Source organism: Sebastes umbrosus, chromosome 1 (genome assembly GCF_015220745.1).
Source record: "Sebastes umbrosus isolate fSebUmb1 chromosome 1, fSebUmb1.pri, whole genome shotgun sequence".
Taxonomy (NCBI): domain Eukaryota; kingdom Metazoa; phylum Chordata; class Actinopteri; order Perciformes; family Sebastidae; genus Sebastes; species Sebastes umbrosus.
Genome location: NC_051269.1, coordinates 33217136 through 33238278, shown reverse-complemented (window position 1 = coordinate 33238278; position 21143 = coordinate 33217136). Strand labels below are relative to the sequence as shown.

At 39.6% G+C, this 21143-nt stretch overlaps 1 protein-coding gene and 1 long non-coding RNA gene across 5 annotated transcripts; one reads left to right on the top strand and one right to left on the bottom strand.

Moving 5' to 3' along the window:
* The first annotated feature begins 2390 nt into the window (after positions 1 to 2390).
* LOC119487928 lies at positions 2391 to 11706 on the top strand. The gene is made up of 3 exons (XR_005206825.1): positions 2391 to 2660; positions 4614 to 4854; positions 11186 to 11706. It is a non-coding gene; the product is annotated as an uncharacterized LOC119487928 (long non-coding RNA).
* On the bottom strand, positions 9143 to 15893 carry LOC119487904 (protein unc-119 homolog B-like). Of its 4 annotated transcripts, none has more exons than XM_037768986.1 (5): positions 15493 to 15893; positions 12852 to 12965; positions 12546 to 12645; positions 12191 to 12363; positions 9143 to 9905 (listed from the first exon to the last, which is right to left on the bottom strand). In XM_037768986.1, exons 1-5 carry the CDS (start codon positions 15719 to 15721, stop codon positions 9793 to 9795), a joined length of 729 nt encoding a protein of 242 aa, XP_037624914.1. In that variant the 5' UTR covers positions 15722 to 15893; the 3' UTR covers positions 9143 to 9792. The 4 variants fall into 4 exon arrangements, with proteins under 4 accessions (XP_037624914.1, XP_037624924.1, XP_037624934.1 ...); XM_037768996.1 differs by having other exon boundaries at positions 12546 to 12642; XM_037769006.1 differs by having other exon boundaries at positions 15499 to 15893.
* Between the last annotated feature and the right edge of the window lie 5250 nt (positions 15894 to 21143).

Sequence of the window (21143 nt, the reverse complement as noted above, 5' to 3'; positions counted from 1 at the left end):
TTTTAAACTAGCTTACTCACTTTGACTGCAACAACTGCATCTTATTTTATACAAATTTTAACTCATTGCTGAGCTATGATCTGTTGCTTGCTAGTATGTCTTATTGTTGATTTCACTGATGTTTTATTACTGATCTTATGTGATGTAAGGTGACCTTGAGTGCCATGAAAGGTGCCATAAAATTTAATATATTATTATTATTATTATTATTATTATTATTATTATGCAGTGTGGTATGATATGGCTGTGAGATGTCATGTCATGTGACAGTATGTGTATGTGATCAGTTCAACTCCCACCTAGCCCATGGCTAGATCCAACTGTAATCCACCACATGTATTAATTCATTTTTAAACTAAACTTGTTTTTCGTCACCTCCTGGACTCATTTTCATCATCATCAACATTAACCCCACATCCACAAAGTCTTTCAAAACCCAATGCAACACCCCCTTTTTAGATTTCCTCTCCATCCATCTATCCATCCATCCATCATCCTTGCCTGGTCCAACCCTCTCACAACCCTCAGCCCACCTGTTCCTGCTGCCCAGCTCTCCTCCTAATCCATCACATCCAAAACAGCTGTGACCACCACTCTTCACCTCGTTCTTCTCACCCAATCACAGCTCATCTAAACCTGATCTTACCCACTCTCTCTCTCTTTCACCCCCACGTGACAGGCCGTCCTAACCAGCTAAATGGCAGATTAGCAGCATTACCTCTAAGTCAGCCACTCTCTCGGCCGGGGCAAGCCTGGTCAGCTGAGCAGTTTCGTCACATGCCTCAGCCGCTCTAACAAAAGTGAAACAAGTGCTCACACAGTTATGTGAAATGCACTTGCCTAACTCATCAGACTGTGACCTTGAGACACAGGAAAGTTTTTGGAGGGGCAGATGAAATGTCTCAAGCTGAGATTTCTAGTTTGGATACTGTAACCTGATTATAGTAGCACTGAATATCCTTTGAAATCAAACAACTGCTGCTTGTATGTGTGAAACAAGTTATGAATCAGAGACAGAAATCCCCCAAAAAAATCACTGCACCTGACTGAAAGAGTTTGATAATGATGAGTTAACATTCCCAGCACCACATGATGACCTGTGCATGTGCTGGTTCTGAGACAGGCCGCAGGCTGTTTGTGTGCAGCGGGGGAAGTCAGCGAGGGGAGGCAGATCAGGGGGAGGGTGTGACTGTGGCCTGCTGGACCATAGCAAGAGAACAGTATGTAGGACAAGGCCTTGCACTGGCTAACCTATCCTGGCTAGAGCCACGGTTGGGCGTGCTGAATTTCTGCATGCATGATCAATGGCACCGAATAAAAAAGAGAGGAGAAAGACAGCGGCGTGGGGGAGGGGGAGGAACAAGTTAGAGCAATTTGAAGAGATACGGGGAGAATAAAGCAAAAACACTTGGCTTTTATTTTTGATTATATTACTAAAGTATGTGATTATTAATTTAAACCCATTAAATGGCTTTTGAGCAACTTTGGCTTTCTTGTTTCAGAGGCTTAAACCTGCAGTAGGCAGAATGTTTTTGGCATCATTGGGCAAAAATTCCATAATAACCTTTCAGCATATTGTAATTCAAGTGTTCTGAGAGAAAACTAAACTTCTGCAACTCCTCATGGCTCTGTTTTCAGGCTTTAAAAAACTAGCCTGTAACGGGAGACTTTGGCCAATCACGGGTCATTTCAGAGAGAGAGAGCGTTCCTATTGGCTGTTCATTCAACAGAGGCAGCTGTCAATCACTCGCAAACTCCTGTCAAACGATCAAACTAGGCAGCGCTGATCAAATATGAATCAATATTCTGTAACTGTAATGATTATTTCTCGCCTCAAATGTTTTCAGAAACATCTTATAGTGTACTGTTTAGCTGTAAAATAAGAATGTACACTACAAGATGTTTCTGAAAACATTTGAGGAGAGAAATAATCATTACAGTTACAGAATATTGATTCATATTTGATCAGCGCTGCCTAGTTTGACCGTTTGATCGGAGTTTGCGAGTGATTGACAGCTGCTCAGAGACCGCAGGCTCCAGTTCGGCTCTGATTTGATGCTTTCCTCCGGTCTGTGAAATCTTGCAGATGCCATTAGGAGCACCGGAGGACACAAAGGCACATGATATTTTTTCAGAGTGCCTGTCTCATACTGTCAGGATATAGTGATATATAGTGAGGGTATAGTTTTATAAAGATAACTTTTTAAAAACACATTTGCTCCATTTCTACCCACTGCAGCTTTAAGCAACACTTTTTCAGATTTTTAAATCTGGTAAAGTATGCGTAAAGCAATGTGTGTGTGTGTGTGTGTGTGTGTGTGTGGGGGGGGGGTTGGGGGGGTGGGGGGGGGGGGGGGGGGGTGTGAGAGAGGGTTTTCAGTACGCTCACATTGCACTTTTTATCCCTTTGCTTTATCCCGCTTCCCTCCCTCTGTCTCGTTGTCACTCTGCCACCTTAAAACACTGCAATAGTTTGTCCAAGCCAAATCTTCACCGCTTTTGTTTCCTTGACCACAGCTGACCCATAGTGGGAACCCATTGTCTGCGAGTGAGCGACCTCTGACCTGCCAGGGCCTGGGACCTGCTCTCCACCACCCTTGAGGCAGTTTGAAAGAGAATTGAGAAGGGGATCTTGAGAGAAAAGAGTCAGTCGGTCAGCTGTAAGTTTGAGCAGCAGCATGTCTTTAGAGCCAGAAGCCATCATTTGCATGAGATGCAAAATGTAAACAGGCAACAAGTCGTTCCAGGAAGACCTCATTGAATTAAATGCAGGGATACAAATGGCATGTTTGTAGATGGATAAAGACAAACAGAGCAAGATAAAAAAAGTCTTTTAGAACGGAAGCCAGGAGACCATTTTAAAGCACTCCATTTGCTGTGGGTGTTTTTTCCACCTGGCAGGTGGCGAGCCAAAGAAATCATTACATGAGAGAGGAGAAGGGAGGAAACGAGCGCACCTGTGGTTTGCGCCAGGAGCCCCACCTCCGTTCTCCGATCACAAACCCTCCATCCCCCAGGGGAAGGTGTGGCAAAGCGGGAGGGAGACAAAGGGAGGAGAGAAAGGGAGAGGAAGGAAGAGATTGTGGGGGAGATTTACAGGTCTCTTCAACAGTTGACTGAAGGTTGAGTTAACCTTTTATTAATCACGCAAAACAAACCGGACCGGCGGTGGTGGGAGGCTCCGAGAGGCTTCCAAAAAGGCGGCTGTGGGCTTCCTGCGAGCACAAACAGACCACAACCTATTTACCCTGATGACACAGGACTATTTCTGTCTGTCGGCTGTGTGAGTGTAAGCAGCAGCAGCGGAGATCTACGCTGTAATACCACACAGCCGGTTGGGCGGATAAACGCGAGGAAACAACACACACACACACACACACAACGGAGACAGCGCACAAAGGCTTCTGGTTACAAATCCGCAGAGACCTAACACTTAAAGACAGATTGTCAATACTGCACTTGCCTCTGTGGAAATTGGTATGGGAGTCACAGTTTGTTAGAGGACTGTCTATCCATCACTGTTGTACTGAGTGCATTATTAACTCCCAGATAGCGACTAATTATCTGTTATCTTCCGTCACATCTACAAAGCTTTGCTTGGCATGACATTAAATTACAGCATCCATTTAATCCAAAATGAGACGTTCATTTAAAAGTGACAAGTACTTAATACCACTACAAAGCTTTGTTTTAATATATATTCTCTTGATTGACAATGTGAGTGTTTTAAAAGGTAGCGGCGATGGTGAATTAGCTTTTTGTAACTTTTAGTGATGTAACTTTTTCAGTCCCGGAAGCGATACCTGGGCGTTGGGTATCGTCCGATACCGAGTAGAGATCCGATACCAGTGTTTCATTAATTAAGCTGTATGACTCACTGTTTGGAAGTGACTTATTTAATGTGTAAGGCAACATCAGGCTTGACTGTAAAGGCCCAGACATACCAAGCCGACATCAAAGAGCTAGCAGCTCTAAAAGCCGACTGTTGCGTCGCCTTTGTCTTGGCGGATAAGTTGCATTTGAACACACCGCAAAGACTTCACCGACGGCCAGTTAGCACGTACGTTCTGTGACTACGTGAGATGAAATAACTCTCCCTTCCAGCAGGTGGCGTTAGTCTGTATTCATCATTCAAGAAGGGAAACAAGAAGACAGGACTGCAAATATACAAGCCGTTGTTGTGCTATGTACAGTACATGACACAAAGCGGCGTTTGCCGACCATTTTCACTCTCACTCACCTCTTAGCTTCATTCCAGACGGCAACAGAAAATGTCCGATCCTAACTCACCTTTTATTCTTTAAATCCCGCCATCCAAGTGCACCGATATATAAAGTAAAAAGTACACCCCTGTGACCATTACCGGAAATGTTAGTACCAAAAGAACATGTGCAGCCTAAACAAACAATAATAAACAATTCAGATTAGATGCACATTTTGGCTCCTACAAATAGATCGGCTCCATTGTCATCGATACCCGATCTATTTGAGTCAGTATCAGCCTGATATCGGTATCTGTATCGCTGAATCACTAAAATTGATGTTAAGTCATATTTACATGCACCATCCTCTTGTGTTTACAACGTCTCATGTATGCCCTGACCCTCTCTCAGGGGTGAGATGATGTCACTGAGCAATTGCTGGAAATGACATCATGACACATTCAGATGGAGTCACGACCATCTTTGAGACCATCGCCTTGCCAACCTGAAAGAGAGGACTTCTGCCGTGACTCATCGCCTCTTTATCGGAAGATGTGCTGCGGGTAATGCAGTGTTAACACATGATGGATTTCACGCCGAGGCCTCGGAGCGGGTCGGAAGAAAGAGAGAGAAAAAAAGAGAGGATGAGGAAGTGAGTATACTGTATGTAAGAGAGAGAGAGTGGATGAATGGTGGTTTTTAAAAGTCTTAAGAGAGTTTTGTTTGTAGCAAGAAATCCACACCACGTGTCTTCAAAGTACCTTAGACACACACACACACACGAACAAGTGGAGTTGCAGTGCGTCCGTGTATCTCTTTTAATCCTTTTTCCACTCCCCCCTCCATTTCTTTTCACAGGACCTATCAACGCCATTCCTTGTTACTATTTATAGGCGACCACTGTCCCCCCCTGACCCCCTGCATGAGTGTGTGCATGTGTGTGTGTGTGTTTCAGGGTACCCTCAGTAAACCAGTGCTTCTCACTCCTAATCTCAACGTGGTGAGATTCACTGAACACGATATATGGGAAAGCCAGTTACAAATATAGGTGTGTGTGTGTGTGTGTGTGTGTGTGTGTGTGTGTTGGGGGAGGGGTGAATGGGCTTGATTTATCCCACCTGTCCAGTTGTTTCCGGTGCGTGCATGTCGATCCACCACTGACTGCTGAAATGTATTCCACGAAGGCCTGGGAACTCACAAATCATCCCTGGAAAGTTGGAAAGTGTGTGTATTTATTGCCACGGATGTGTGTGTGTGTGTGTGTGTGTGTGTGTGTGTGTGTGTGTGTGTGTGCGCGTATGCCTAATTGTAAATACTTTTTGTGTGATACCAACACGTGGGGGCTCAGTACAGTACAGCTGCTTTACTTCGCGTGCTGCAGTGTGCAGGCCCTCCAGCCTGATGGAAGGCTGTGATTATTGATTTATGAGCTCACTGTTAAATTGCGTCCTGCTTTGTAGTCTAATCAGCAACTGACACATTACATCTTCACACCATTATTATTTTTTTATGTATTTTATTAAAGGGGTAGTTCATATTTTGGGGAAAAGTGTGTGCTGAGTGAACTTATGGATAAACTTCTAGAGCTTCAAACTGCAGGCTGTTTGAAGCTTTTGATGATAAATTGTGAGATTAGTTTCGCTTTGTAGCTTTGAGGTGGTAAGCTAGTCTGACTAAACTTCTCTTTGTAATTTCTCTGTAACAGCCAGCAGGGGGCGACTCCTCTGGTTGCAAAAAGAGGTCAGATTGTATAGAAGTCTGTGAGAAAATGAGCCTACTTCTCACTTGATTTATTACCTCAGTAAACATTGTAAACATGAGTTTATGTCTCAATCGCTAGTTTCAAGTCTTCTTCAATACAGCATGATGTTCATTTAGTAAGTTATGGTCCCATTTAGAGTCAAATAGACCATAAAGCAGGGTATGCTTTAGGGCGTGGCTACCTTGTGATTGACAGGTCGCTACCACGGCGTTGTCCGGGCTAGGAGTTTTCCGTGTTTTCGTCTTACAACTTTAACCCTTTCACAGTGTGTTTTCAGTTCATGAAAGTTAATTCTAACATTTTTGTCGCCTAAATTCGGTTGTACTTAGCTCCACCCTCTCGTGTCACTTCTGGTTGCAAATAAACAAGATGGCGACAGCCAAAATGTGTAACTCAAGGCTACAAAACCGTAGTCCACAAACCAATGGGTGACGTCATGGTGACTACGTCCGCATACAGTCTATGATGCTGACACCCTATGAGCAATAATAGTGAGTGTTGTGTTTACAGCTAATCTCTACTGCCCCAGCGTGTCCAAAACTAAATCAATTATTTCTGCTGCAAAGACACAAGAGTAATTATATCACATTTCTGACCACTTCCTGTGTGCATGCCCTGACCACAGCTGCCAAAGCAAAGATCATATAGATTATTGGAGACACCACCAGGCCATTAGCAGTTTATAAGTGTCCAGTCATCTCATAGTCACAATCTGATGTAACCAAGCAAGGTTTTGGATAGATGGCAATCATCAATTTTAATGTAACAAAGACAATGTCAGCTTTATTAAGGGTGTAATGTTAAAGAGGAAGGTGATCACTGATACTATTTGTTTGCATACAATTGAACGTGTCAGTGAGAACACCAAAATGTAAACGGAGAGTTACATAGAAAGGATTTAGTTGGAGAAAAGATCATACAAAGAAAAGAAACAGAATGAGGAGGTTAGCAGGGATAACAAGCAGAGGGTGTATGTATTATTCTACTGTATATGTCAGTGTGTGTGTGTGTGTGTGTGCAGCTGTGCAGTGACAGAGTGAAGGGAGGAGAGAGCAGAGGGGGTCCATTGTGGGTCTTTGTGTGGCTCAGATTGTCCTCTTCTCTGGGAAAGTGGAAACTCAACACTCCTCTCCAGAGGTCTGGTTACCAGGTGAGAGAGGAGGAAAGAAAAGGGAAAAAACAGAGCGGTAGAGCGAGGGAGGGAGAGAGCTGCATAGGTGTGGAGAGAGAGACCGAAAAGGAGAGGCGAGAGTGGAGAAAAGAGCAGGAGATTTGTTTTTGAGAGCTGGAAAGAGAGATGGAAACAGAGAGAGATCAAGAGATGAACACAGAGATAGGAAGAAACAGCCCGAGACAGAATAAACAGAGAGCGGCTCAGATTTTGGTTTAAATCCCACAAGACTAAAATGGATGATCAAAGTGTAACAATCCTGAACAAATTTCAATATGTGGCCTGTAGAAGAAGTAATTACGTGGAATTAAAATGATATTATCAGTGTTATGTCCCCCTCTGCAGTGAGCCAATATAAAAAGATCAGATCATGACCTCATCTGACGTTTTAAGCAAATACCAGATACTAATGTCAACATGTCCAAGCCTAATAATAAAAGCCACTGCTGTGATCTTTTACACAATAAAACATGAAACTGGAACCAGTGGCACTCATTTATAACTTAGTTATAACACAACTCCTCCTAGTGGCCGCTTTTGGGACTTCTAAGAATCAGCTCAACCTCCTGCAACTTTTCTCATCCCCAGAAATGAAACAAACATCACACGTTATATCAGAAAATGTACATTTATTTTTCTTTTATATCACTTTTTACAAACTATATATATATATATATATATATTATTTTTTTACAAACACCACCTTTAACCCTGAACACCAAAGTTTACAAAGTACAAAGAGGAAGTACACTATCTACTGTAGCTAGAAAGACCACTCAGTTTCCAGACATATCCCAACTTGATTTTGATGTCTTAAGACGTGCGTGATACGGAAGTGATTAAAAAAATACAGCTAATTAAACATCTGATGTGACTTCAAGGACGCCCAACCTTTTCAAGTACACTTCTTTTTCATTTTTTTTCCACAGTATATCTGGTATTCAGTATTTCTTATAAATCTTTTCCCTCTTTTTTGTTTATATCATTACATGCATCATGATATCTGAACTTATGAGTATTTGAAATTCCCTTTTTGACTCATCATATGCAGCCTGTTTTCATTCCCAGGGCGACAAATACCGAGGCTTTATCACGGCCGTCGGCATTCGGTACAGCCGCACAAGGCACCCTTTAGCGCCATGAAAACGCACCGGGTGTTCCATTAACTATAATGTAAACCCATCCGCGGCAACAGTGAACGCTTAGAGAAAGTGCACCGGGAGTGACTGTGGTGACGTAGTTTAAAGAGCGAAACGACACACTAAGGGCGAGCGGGAGGGGAGGTGGATGAGTCCAACAAACACAAGGTTTTCATCCAGGAAACCGCCGTTCGTGTCCCGTGCGTTCCTGTGAGTAAAGTAGAGTTGTCCTGAATACCTTTTTTCGGCTTCGAAGCTTCGGTAAGAAATATTCAAAGGTATTCGAAGGTATTCAAAGCTTCGCTACGCAGCTCAGCAAGCTGATGATGATGTGGGATGATTCCTTTTTTGGGATTTATACATTATTATCACATACTTATATAACAAACAAAACAAAACAACGAAGCATTCGAATGCTGATTATGAGGTCGATTACCATGGCAATGGTCGAAGCTTCGAAGCATTCGGGTCAGCCCTACAATCAGCTGTTCGTTCGTGTCCCGTGTTCACAACGTTCAGTGTCATTTTCACTGTACAAGTAGTAGTAGTTTTAAGCCCAACCTGTAGTTCTTTCCTCAACCCAAGTATAGTGGTTTTAATGCCAAAAATAAAGTGACAAAGCGGCGGTATGTGATTAGTTGGGATGAGAAAGTGTTGTCATATGAGGTTGTCGTCTTTTGTTTGGTTGCAGTCAAAGGTTACAGTTGCATTGCAGTTAACTGATACCTGATCTATTTCCAGAGAAAACTGTGAAAAACATAGCAATAATCTCAGAGACCTTTGATGAAAATCTTATACAGTACTATTGTTGATGTGTGTGTGTATGTGTATGTGTGTGTGTGTGTGTGTGTGTGTGAGTGTGTGTATCTGTGTGTGTGTGTGTGTGTGTGAAAGCGAGAGAGGAGAGGGCGATGGGGAGGGGATCGCAGGAGTGACCATGTGTGTTTGACAGGAGTGTTTTTGTGGATGCTTGCGCTCGTTCTCCCCCGATATTGTCTGGAGTGGATTGTGGAGGCGGCAGCTCTGAGAACAGCTGCTTCTGACAAACACTGCGTAAACACTATGTGTGTCACTTGGGGATTGAGTGTGTGTGTGTTGAGTGGGTGGTAGGACACTTTTAAAATTGCAAAGAGGAGACTAACCATCTATCTAATAACCATTTGGTCCGTTTGAGACGTCACACGGCCACTAGAGCGATGATGAGTCCTCGCAGAATGGTTCATAATTAAAAACAGATAAATTAACCTTTTTATAACAGGAGCTTCCTGTTTGTGTGGCGGAGCAGAGGCTGATATCGACCTCGTGCAGTATCAAGCGCGCCCCCCTGAAAATGATCCCAGTGGATGGAGATTCATCTTTACAAAACACAAGAGGCGACTCGACCGTGTCTGTAGCTGCTTGTGCATGTATGAGTGAATGAACTACGTGTATGTTGTATGTATATAATATGTATATGTGAGTGCGTGTGTGTGCATGCAGATGTTTATGTGTGTGTTTTTGCATGCTAGCAGACAGATATCACTGTCCTCCGTTATAAGCATAGTCTGCCTTGTTGTGCATGACCAGTCTGTTCTCCACGAAGTAGAAGCTGTCTGACCGGGTCTCGTAAGGACACTCCACCATCTGACGGACTGAAAAACAGACAATATAATGCATGTCATTCATTCATCCATCCAATGAAGGTTTTTTAATATCCAAACAATTACAACTGATTGTATAAAAACAGTATGATTGATTGATAATTATTGAGGTGTCCAAATGCTTTGCTTTGCTTCACATTTGGGCCACCATTGCAAACACATGGCACTCATAGAGCGCTGCAGGAATGAGTCCTAAAACCCGGAGATGAGTTAACATTTTAGCGCTTCCAGTTCCCTCGTCTGGAAGTCAGTTTTTTAGTTAGAAATAAGGTCTGTGGTTAACACAAGCTGAAGAGATTTAAAGTTTTTGTTCTACGATATATAAAATACGTCAGTAAATAGCCCACTCGTGAATCTTCAATCTTTTATATGTCTTAAAAAAGGCGGTTGCTCACAAGTGGCTAAATGAGACTAAAACACGTCATCACGCCTCGTTGTGTATACTCTTTACTTCTGGCGATTGCATTCTCACTTTAGAAATCTTTTGTGAAGATTATCTTACAGAACAAAATGTGTGAGTATCATAAACGTTTGTTTGCCACAGAGCTTATTTTCTTTCTTTTTTTTGTCGAGGTAACCAGGGCGATGCTAACTTCCAGGTTGACCTACAAAAATCCTTGCAGCACTCTATGTCCCTCCTTAATAACAATAATATCACAACAGAACCAGTGGCAAAACCAGGTAATTAGGAAAATAAAATATTAGCAAATAATAATGGCAGCCTAGTTGTTGTCACATAACAGAAGTGGTTTTATATTAACTTATGTAAAAGCATTAAAGGACAGTTTAAAATTGATTTGTCTGTCTTAATACGATACTAACATGCACATCACGTACACTGAAAGAGTCATTGGTCACTGTAATCATTCCTCCTCTGTACTGACCGTGAAACAGTCCCCTCCTAAAGCAACTACATTGTAAAACATAGAGGACAGAAATAACACTGAGGACAAAATCCACAGTTCTGTGCAGCCTCTGAGCTAATGTGAGGCTTCAGCAGTCTACGTCTAAGCCAAATCAAGTGGGTGTCCTCCAGAGTTAGATATTTTAGGATGAAGTTCCCTTTTCTGTGTTTCCCCGGGCAGCGTTTCCTTGCTAAGCTGCAGCAGAGAGATACTTCTTGGTGGTTGCATGTAGGTTTGATACTGGGACACGATACTGGCTAAATACACTTAGATGGACTACAGGGAAGAAGCCTCATATATTAGCTTCAGCTGAACTTTAGAATGCATTTTTACAGTACTTTGGCTTTTGCTTCTCATGTTTTACAGTGCAGTCACGCTAGGAAGGGATCTTTTTAAGGCCAGTACGGAGCGGAGGAACGATTACAGTGACCAACTACTCTTTCAACGTACATATGGCACGTAGGTATTCTATTAAGATGGACCACTTTTTCCTCATTAATATGCACATTTATGCAGCTCCAAAATCTAATCAGATCATCTGCTCTGGAGTTATTGTTCAAGAGTTATTGTGTTCGCAAGAATGTGTCCACATACAGACATAATGTTCCATATACCATAAATGAGGGTCATAAAAATGCATTCAATGCACAATTTCATATTACAAGGAAATACTGTACGACAGAGTACTGTACTGTTAGACAAAATTGTTACATGGCTAGCTTAAAGAGATCATAGATTTTGTTGCTAATGTTGGGTGCATATCACTCCATCACCTACAGCTTCACCACCAAATGATGAGCTCAATTGTTAACAAAGTGTTCCATTGTGACACATGATAAGGATGGAGATACAAATCTCCTTTAAGGAAATATGATTAGTAGGGCTGTCAAAGTTAACGTGATAATATCGCGTTAACACAAATTTGTTTTAACACCACCAATTTCTTTTACACATTAACGCAACTTGCAGTTTTTGGGGGTTTTAGCGGTTGGTACCAACCATGTCATACTAGCTTGTGGAGGCTAAATAACCAGTACAATTGAGGGTTTCTGGACAATATGTGTCATTGTTTTGTGTTGTTAATTGATTTCCAATAATAAATATCTACATACATTGCATAAAGCAAATATGTTTGTCCACTCCCATGCTGATAAGAATATTAAATACTTGACAAATCTTGATTAATTGCGATTAACTATGGACAATTAATCTCAATTAAATATTTTAATCAATTGACAGCCCTGATGATTAGTAATAACTGATGATTTGTTCTTTTGGTATTTGCATGGTACACAGATTACACAAAACAAACTTCAGTCTTCTCCTAGATATTCAACATTTTGTGACACGTGTTCGGAAAAGGCGACTCACCGAGGCTCTCAGACAGCTGAGGGAACTCGTAGATGTGCTCACAGGTGTTACGGCTGTTTGGGATACAGAAGCCAAAGTCAAAGTCGAAGCTCTTCAGCAGGTGATCGCGAAAGTAGTGCCTCTCGATCATGCGGAAGTTGTTTAAAGGCCGGTTTCCGACTGTGAACTCCACCCTGATAGAATGACACAGAGAGATTGAGATGTCACAACAGCCGGTCTGTTCTTGTGTCATTATAATGTTATTACAGTGACAATGCACTGGCTCAAATGAGTGTCTATTGTTTCCATTGTTTGTGTATGGAACAGGTGAGTGTGTTTTCCTTAGGTGTGGGTTGATGACGTGTGAGTCACTCACGTTGCTCCCACAGTCCTCAGTCGCAGGAAGGCCGGGGTGAACTGGTAGCGTACAAATCGTCCTGCGCTGGCGTCTGCCTCTCTGTTCTCTTCGTCGTCCTCTGAGACACACAACACAGGACATTCACACATGGATGACTCTGAACCTGACAACATGCTTAGAGACATCCATTTTGAGATAATAACAAGTTGTCAGCAGGGTCAGTACGTTCATTTTTAAGTGCTCAGATACTTCGCAGTCAACAGCTTCATTAAAGAACAAACACTAAGATAGAAGCGGTACATGGAGGAGGCTGATAGACATTACCTGTGTGTGGGGGTTTGGCAATCTCAAACAGGACGGTGCCGGTCTCCAGGTCTCTGATCTTAAAGCGTACGAAGTCGATGTTATAAATGTTGTCCTCGGGTTTACAGAGGTACCCTGCAACAATGACAGACAGCATTCAGGAGTTAAAAACACAGCTGAAATGACTTTCAAGACATTTGTAGTTCATGTTCCAGGGACTACAGATGGAAAATTATCTTTAAGCTATATTTGGTATATAACGTGCATTGTCCCTGCTAATAAACAATAAAATGAAAATAAAATGTGTACAGCCTTAAAGCACAAACAGGATGCTCTGCCGTGCACAAAGTTAACATGCAAAACACTGTGCTTGGCTTATTTGACTTGCTTGTACATAGTACATTGTACACACAACTTGGCAAACATACAGATTAAGGGTGTAGGAAAATATCGGTACATATGAGTATCGCAATATTATGTTCTGCGATACTGTATCGATTTTCCCAAACACTAATTTTTTAATTAACCTCTTAAAAATCCGACTTCAGACCCGGCCGCTATTCTGTCTTTCAGAGGTTGTAGCGGTTGCAGTTTAAATGCCAGAGTGAAGGTACTAACCATGCATGTCGCAAAGGAGGCTTAATAACGCCCAAAAATTATGCTAAATTTTGGCGATGAAAAACTGGTATGGTCATTTTCAAAGGGGTCTCTTGACCTCTGACCTCAAGATATTTGAATGTAAATGGGTTCTATGGGTACCCATGAGTCTCCCTTTTACAGACATGCCCACTTTATGATAATCACATGCAGTTTTATGCAAAAACAATGCCGTTATTTGCAAGTGGTACAAATGTGTTATTTTCGCCTATTCTAAAATGGTGTATTTTAATATTTTCTGCATACTGGGGTCCCTAAACAGTCTTAGAATTACATAAATTTGGTATCACTGTAAAGCTGAGACTCTTGAAGATCCAATGAGTCCAATTGTATTCATATGTGATGATGTCAATCGCCATAGTAGCCATTTCGCATAGAGACTTTTTTTTACTCAAATTTCATATATATATATAGTGTGTCTTTATACTATGACCATTATCCTTAAAATTAGATTAGAAAAAAAGGCATTATATCGCCTTGCTTACAGTATCACAATATATTGAATCATTGCCCCTGTATCATGATACGTATTGCCAGATTCTTGCCAATACACAGCCCTACTACCGATACACGTGCACCCTAACCATAAAATAAGAAGATACAGCTTTTGTGATTGCTCTGGAGCGACTGTGGCATTACTGTGAGATGTGCAGGAAAATAAGCATGTGTGAAGCCAACAAGAATATCCTGCATTATGTGTGCTGTTTTTTTCTTTTTAAAGGCAGATTGATTAAAAACACTGACACAATTTAATAATGTCATAAACAGTGCCCCTTAAGTCTCATAAAACTGAGATGAAGTGTTTAATTTAATCTCCACTGGTTTCATTTCCTTGTAAATATCATAGTTGCCTCAACAGCTATACAACACTGATGAGAATCTGCATGTTGTTGTTATTTTTTTTTTTAAATCTCTAATTCAGGCCATACAGAGGCTCTTCCTGATCAGTCCTGGCTGTGATGTCATTTGTACATTTTGATGTCTTAAAAAAGGATCTTAGTAATTAAAGTGACACCACAGAGAAACAAATCCCCAAGCGTCATTGAGCTGCTTAAAAATAGAAACACAGGTTTTTTCCATGAGTGAAAGATTGTCTAATGAGGTCTAACACTTGTTTATGATATCTTATATGTATTTTATCAGATAATTATATAACAGATATACCATTTTAGTCTCTATTTTCACATGACAGCTTGCTCAAACTGGACTTCATTTGCTCTAGTTTTATTTATAATGTATTCTGTGTAGGTTGTAGAGACTCTGTTACATTAAAGGTCCCATACTATAAAAAAGTGAAATTTTCATGTTTTATTATTATAAAGCAGGCTTAAGTCCATTATAAATACTGTGAAAGTATCAAAACACTCAATCCACAGGGAAATACACACAGCCCGTATTCAGCAACTCTGCATTTGAAACAAGCTGTCAGGATTTCCGCCCATTCGTGATGTCACGAATATATAATATTTAGACCCTTGACACAATTCTAAACACATGGAACCAAGCTGTTGTCTAGCAACGCAATTCTGTTGCAATTCCGTCAAAATGTGCTAAAACTGAGCTTTTCGGACAGAGGGTGAATACAGGCATATTCAGACTGACAGTATGAGGAATATAAAGTTTTTTTTTTAACATTACAGCATGTAAACATGTTCTAGTAGAAACACAAAATACAAACATGAACCTGAAAATGAGCATAATATGGGACCTTTAAATAAATTAAGACTTTTGTGAGACAGAACATAGCGTGGTATTGCAATATCGCGGTTATTGCGAAAGCCCTAGCTAAAACAGAGCGTTTCAGACAGAGGGTGAATACTGGTATATTCTGGCTGACAGTATGAGGAAAATAAATGTTTTTTTTAACATTAAAGCATGAAAACATGATCTAGTAGAAACACAAAATACAAATATGAACCTGAAAATGAGCATGATATGGGACCTTTAAATCAGCACATTTAGCATCATTATGTCATCGAATAAGAGACATTATAGAGACAGAGACTCAAACCTCGCGTAGCCACCCGCAGTCCCAGCACATCCTCCGGCGTGATGTGTCCACTCTGTATCCGCAGGTCTTCCTCCGTGACGGGCCTGCTGTCCACCTGGCTCCTCCGGGACTTCAGCCTCTTCAGGACTCCTCCGCCGGGCTTGCGGTCCCGCGGAGGAGCCGCAGTGCCGCCGGAGACATTTTCAGCAACAGGCGCGTCGCTGCGGGCTTTAGCTCCGCTCATCGTTCACTGTCTCTACTCTCTCTCGGCTTCCCCTCTGAGTGTCTTCGGTCCTCTCTCCTCTCCTCTACTGATGAATGCTAGAAGAAGAAGAAGATGGCGTCGCAGCGTTTAGATGTCGAATGAGGAGAAAACTGTCGGTGAACGGTCAACGGGCTTGTTTTTGTAAGCACATGCTGTACAGTTGCCATGACAACTCGTCCGGGTGAGCCAGAGGAAGGAGGAAGTAGTTCCTGGAACCATCCAGCAGGAGGTGCTGGATGACACCCATCAGCTCTCCAGACCATTACTACTGCTCACAGAAATACTTTATTATTAAGAAAATAGAAATAAAGGAGTATGTAACTGTATGTAACATAATGCTACACTATGTACATAATGCTACAATATAAACACATTATAAGTAATAAAATATAAGAAATGAGAATATAAGAAAATAGAAATAAAGGAGTATGTAACATGTAAATGATGTACATAATGCTACACTTTGTACATAATGCTACACTATGTACATAATGCTACAATATAAACACATTATAAATAATAAAATATAAGAAATGAGAATATAAGAAAATAGAAATAAAGGAGTATGTAACATGTAAATGATGTACATAATGCTACACTTTGTACATAATGCTACAACATGTACATAATGCTACAATATAAACACATTATAAGTAATAAAATATAAGAAATGAGAATGTAAGAAAATAGAAATAAAGGAGTATGTAATTGTATGTAACATAATGCTACACTATGTACATAATGCTACAATATAAACACATTATAAATAATAAAATATAAGAAATGAGAATATAAGAAAATAGAAATAAAGGAGTATGTAACATGTAAATGATGTACATAATGCTACACTTTGTACATAATGCTACAACATGTACATAATGCTACAATATAAACACATTATAAGTAATAAAATATAAGAAATGAGAATGTAAGAAAATAGAAATAAAGGAGTATGTAACATGTAAATGATGTACATAATGCTACACTTTGTACATAATGCTACAACATGTACATAATGCTACAATATAAACACATTATAAGTAATAAAATATAAGAAATGAGAATGTAAGAAAATAGAAATAAAGGAGTATGTAACATGTAAATGATGTACATAATGCTACACTTTGTACATAATGCTACAACATGTACATAATGCTACAATATAAACACATTATAAGTAATAAAATATAAGAAATGAGAATGTAAGAAAATAGAAATAAAGGAGTATGTAATTGTATGTAACATAATGCTACACTATGTACATAATGCTACAATATAAACACATTATAAGTAATAAAATATAAGAAATGAGAATATAAGAAAATAGAAATAAAGGAGTATGTAACATGTAAATGATGTACATAATGCTACACTTTGTACATAATGCTACAACATGTACATAATGCTACAATATAAACACATTATAAGTAATAAAATATAAGAAATGAGAATGTAAGAAAATAGAAATAAAGGAGTATGTAATTGTACATAATACTACAATATTGTACATAATGCTACAATATTGTACATAATGCTACACTATGTACATAATGCTAATAAAATATAAGAAATATAAAATAAGTACAAATATTTGCATTAAGACGTGCAATATATAACACATAACCACAATGTAAATAAGTAAATACAAAATGTTTATAAGTAAATACAAAATGCTGAGAAGTGGGATCTATTAAGTGTGTTAAATATAAATGCCAGAATGGTATAAATAACAATATTTCTTGAAATTTACAGTATAAATGCAGTATTAATGACACTGCTGCTGCTACTACTACTACTACTAATACATCTACTGCTGCTGCTGCTGCTGCTACTACTACTACTACTACTATTACTACTACTACTACTACTGCTGCTGCTGCAACTACTACTACTGCTACTACTACTACTTCTACTACCACTACTACTGCAGCTACTACTACTACTACTACTACTACTACTGCTACTACTACTCTATTACTGGTGCAACTACTATTACAGCTATACTACTGCTACTACTACTACTTCTACTACATCTACTACTGCTGCTGCAACTACTACTACTGCTACTACTGCTACTACTACTACTACTGGTGCAACTACTACTACAGCTATACTGCTGCTACTACTACTACTACTGCTGCTACTACTACTACTGCTGCTGCTACTACTACTACTACTACTACTACTGATGCAACTACTACTGCCGCTACTACTACTATTGCTGCTACTACTACTATTGCTGCTACTACTACTACTATTATAATAATAGTAATATAATATAATAATTAAGTTAATTAGCAATATCACAATGTAAAAATACTGTGGGTCTACTGAAGAATCATTTTCAAAGTGTAGGCTACTTTAAGTAGATAAGCAACTATTATATGTTGTGTTGTATATATTAATTAATATTTTGATGCTTTGGCAAAATTGTTTTTAGAAACTTTCATGCAAATAAATCCACTTTGAATTGAATTGAATTAAAGTAGCCTAGTCATCGTGGAGAATGGCTCCTTCAAAGTGTAAAATATTTTAAGCCCACAAGCCACAAGCGTCAATGTGATATTATATTGTTGGGTGCTACTGATACACTAACATGTAAACAATATTTGAATACTAGGTTTAGGTGGAGCTCTGTGCTACAGAAATGCAAATTTTGCCCTATTGTAGCCTATTTTTTATGATTGGCCAGCCCAACACACACTCTCACACACACACACACACACACACACACACACACACACACAGGTGAATTATCTAAAATGTCTTATTTCTCAGATTTGCTGAATGGCAGAGATCACATCACTTGTATGTGAAGTTGCCTGCCCTAAAGCTGCATGGAACGCAAATTTAACACAGTAAAGGCCCAGGTGTTATGCAAATGAAAGGTTTATTGTGTGAGAGCTGATGGGCACTTCCTGCTCCAGGTAGCCTCAGCAGCCAGCTCCCTCCATAAAGCAGTGAGAGCTGCATGAATATCCAGATCCCTTTAACTTGGTGTAAAGTAGCTTTTGGTGTCAGTGAACCTGTTAATCCAGTCCACTGAACAGGGAACTTCAGTCAAGCTACAATGAGTTAACAGAGCACTTCTGGTCTGAGTTAGCAAAATAAAAGAGGTTATTCTAACAGTGTCCAAATTTAAAGTTCTGCTTTCATTTCAAATCGTGGTGAGTCACTTCAGCCCAGTCATTATGTTCATTTTTTATTTTAATTTCTCAGCTGTACCTAAACATTACAGACAGGCCTAGCTTTTCAAATTGATTGCTTACCTTGGATTAATATAGGCCCTTTTCACAGCAGTCATTTTGACTTGATTGCAGGGTAAACATGTGTAATTGATAAAATGAATAATGGTTCCAAACTATTTGGTGTCACAGCCATTCCAGTGAGCCAGCATGCACAATCCAGGAACAGGGCCATAATTAATCATTAACCAAAATAACCTGTGCACAACCTGTGCTGCTGGGAAAAGGGCCTACTGCCAATCCTAGTGCTTGATTCCCAGAGTCTTCACATTGAAAGTTAACACTATGGTGGCTTGACAAAAGTGGTATAGACCTACTAGAAAGTACAGTAGGCTACAGTAACTCAAGAAACAGCATGCAAAGCACTTATTATGGTACATGCATTATGTCCCCTGTAATATTTAACACTTATGTGGAATGTGCAAAATCACTACAATAAAGTAAGCTCACTTAATCATAACTATATTATACCAATAAATTTCATCTTTCAAAATATTTTCTTTGCTAATATTACCTGGTCAGTAAAAGACATTCCCACTTAAAGTTAAACAGCTTCACAATAGACGCTGCCCTTCTATATTTAATATTGTTCGAATGTATAGGAATTTACAGATAGCGTTTTAAGACAGAAAATGAACAGCACTTCCTCTTAGGGCCCCTTCTGTGGGGCCCTAATTAACTCCTTATTGTAATGCGGCACAGACTCTGTGGCACACAATGGAGACAGCTTCCTCTCAGTGACGGTCTTGTTTAAGAGGAGACCCCCCCAGATGAATAGAGGAAAATAACTCCAATAGCCATCACCATGACACTTCGCCAGTTTATTACTTGCATTATTACAAATATTTTTGTATTACAAGTTTTCTGAAATTTCATGTTTAAATATGCAAATGAGGCATGATCTTAACAAATATGTGCTAATTTGTATACATTTCCAAAATAGAAATTTGAACATTGGATAAAGCAGTTTCAAAATTAAAATTCTTATCTCTTTGTATCACGCCATAAATCAGAAAATATTGTCAAAAGGACAAAAAAATAACAATTTTCTCCATGTTTTTAGTGATAAAATAATCTGGGCAGCAGCAGCTCAGCCCATAGGAACTTGGCTTGGGAACCGGAGGGTCGTCGTTCAAGTCCCTGAATGGACTAAGTACGGATTGTAGTTGGAGAGGTGCCAGTTCACCTCTTGGGCACTGCCAAGGTGCTCTTGAGAAAGGCACCGGACCCCTAAACTGCTCCCATGGCGTATATAGTATGTGTAACATGTATAATACTAATAATAATAGAGTAAATTTCACTGTGTAGAATATGTGTTTATATGTACAATACAATGTGACAATAAAAGCTGAATTACATTTACATTAAATCAGGCTATGAATGATATATAAACAAACCTCTCAGTAAATAACCTATAGAATATAGATAGAAATGAAACTGGAAAGTCTGGTGTATCTAAGTGCTACTGAAGTAGAGATTTCTGGCTCTGAGTATGAGAAAAAAAAACTCACTGTTTTCTGAAGTGTTATGTTTTAAAGGTCCCATATTATAAAAAAGTGAGATTTTCATGTTTTTTGTTATAAATCAGGCTTAAGCCCTATATAAATACTGTGAAAGTATCGAAATACTCAATCCACAGGGAAATACACACAGCCCCGTATTCAGAAACTCTGCATTTGAAACAAGCTGTCAGGATTTCAGCCCATTCGTGATGTCACGAATATACAATATTTAGACCCTTGACACAATTTTAAACTAAACATTCTAAATGTGTCCCAGTTTATTTCCTGTTGCAGTGTATGTGAATGTCATCAGCTGACAGGAAGTACACATGGACCCAAGCTGTTGTCTAGCAACGCGATTCTGTTGCAATTCCGTCAAAATGTGTTAACATTACAGCATGTAAATGAGCATTATATGGGAACTTTAATATGCAAATAAGCTATGATCTAATGCTAACTTTTGGGAGAAATCTACAGATGCAAATAGACAAAGTGTAGTAAAATAAACACCTAAATATACATTTTGGATGTTTTCTTTCCACTAGTCTGAAAAAAAAACACGTTATGGAAGCAAAATAGACAAAAATATAAAAATTGAGATTTATTGTTGAAAATTGTGACTGTTGTATTTGTCTGCTTGTATTGTTTGTTTTT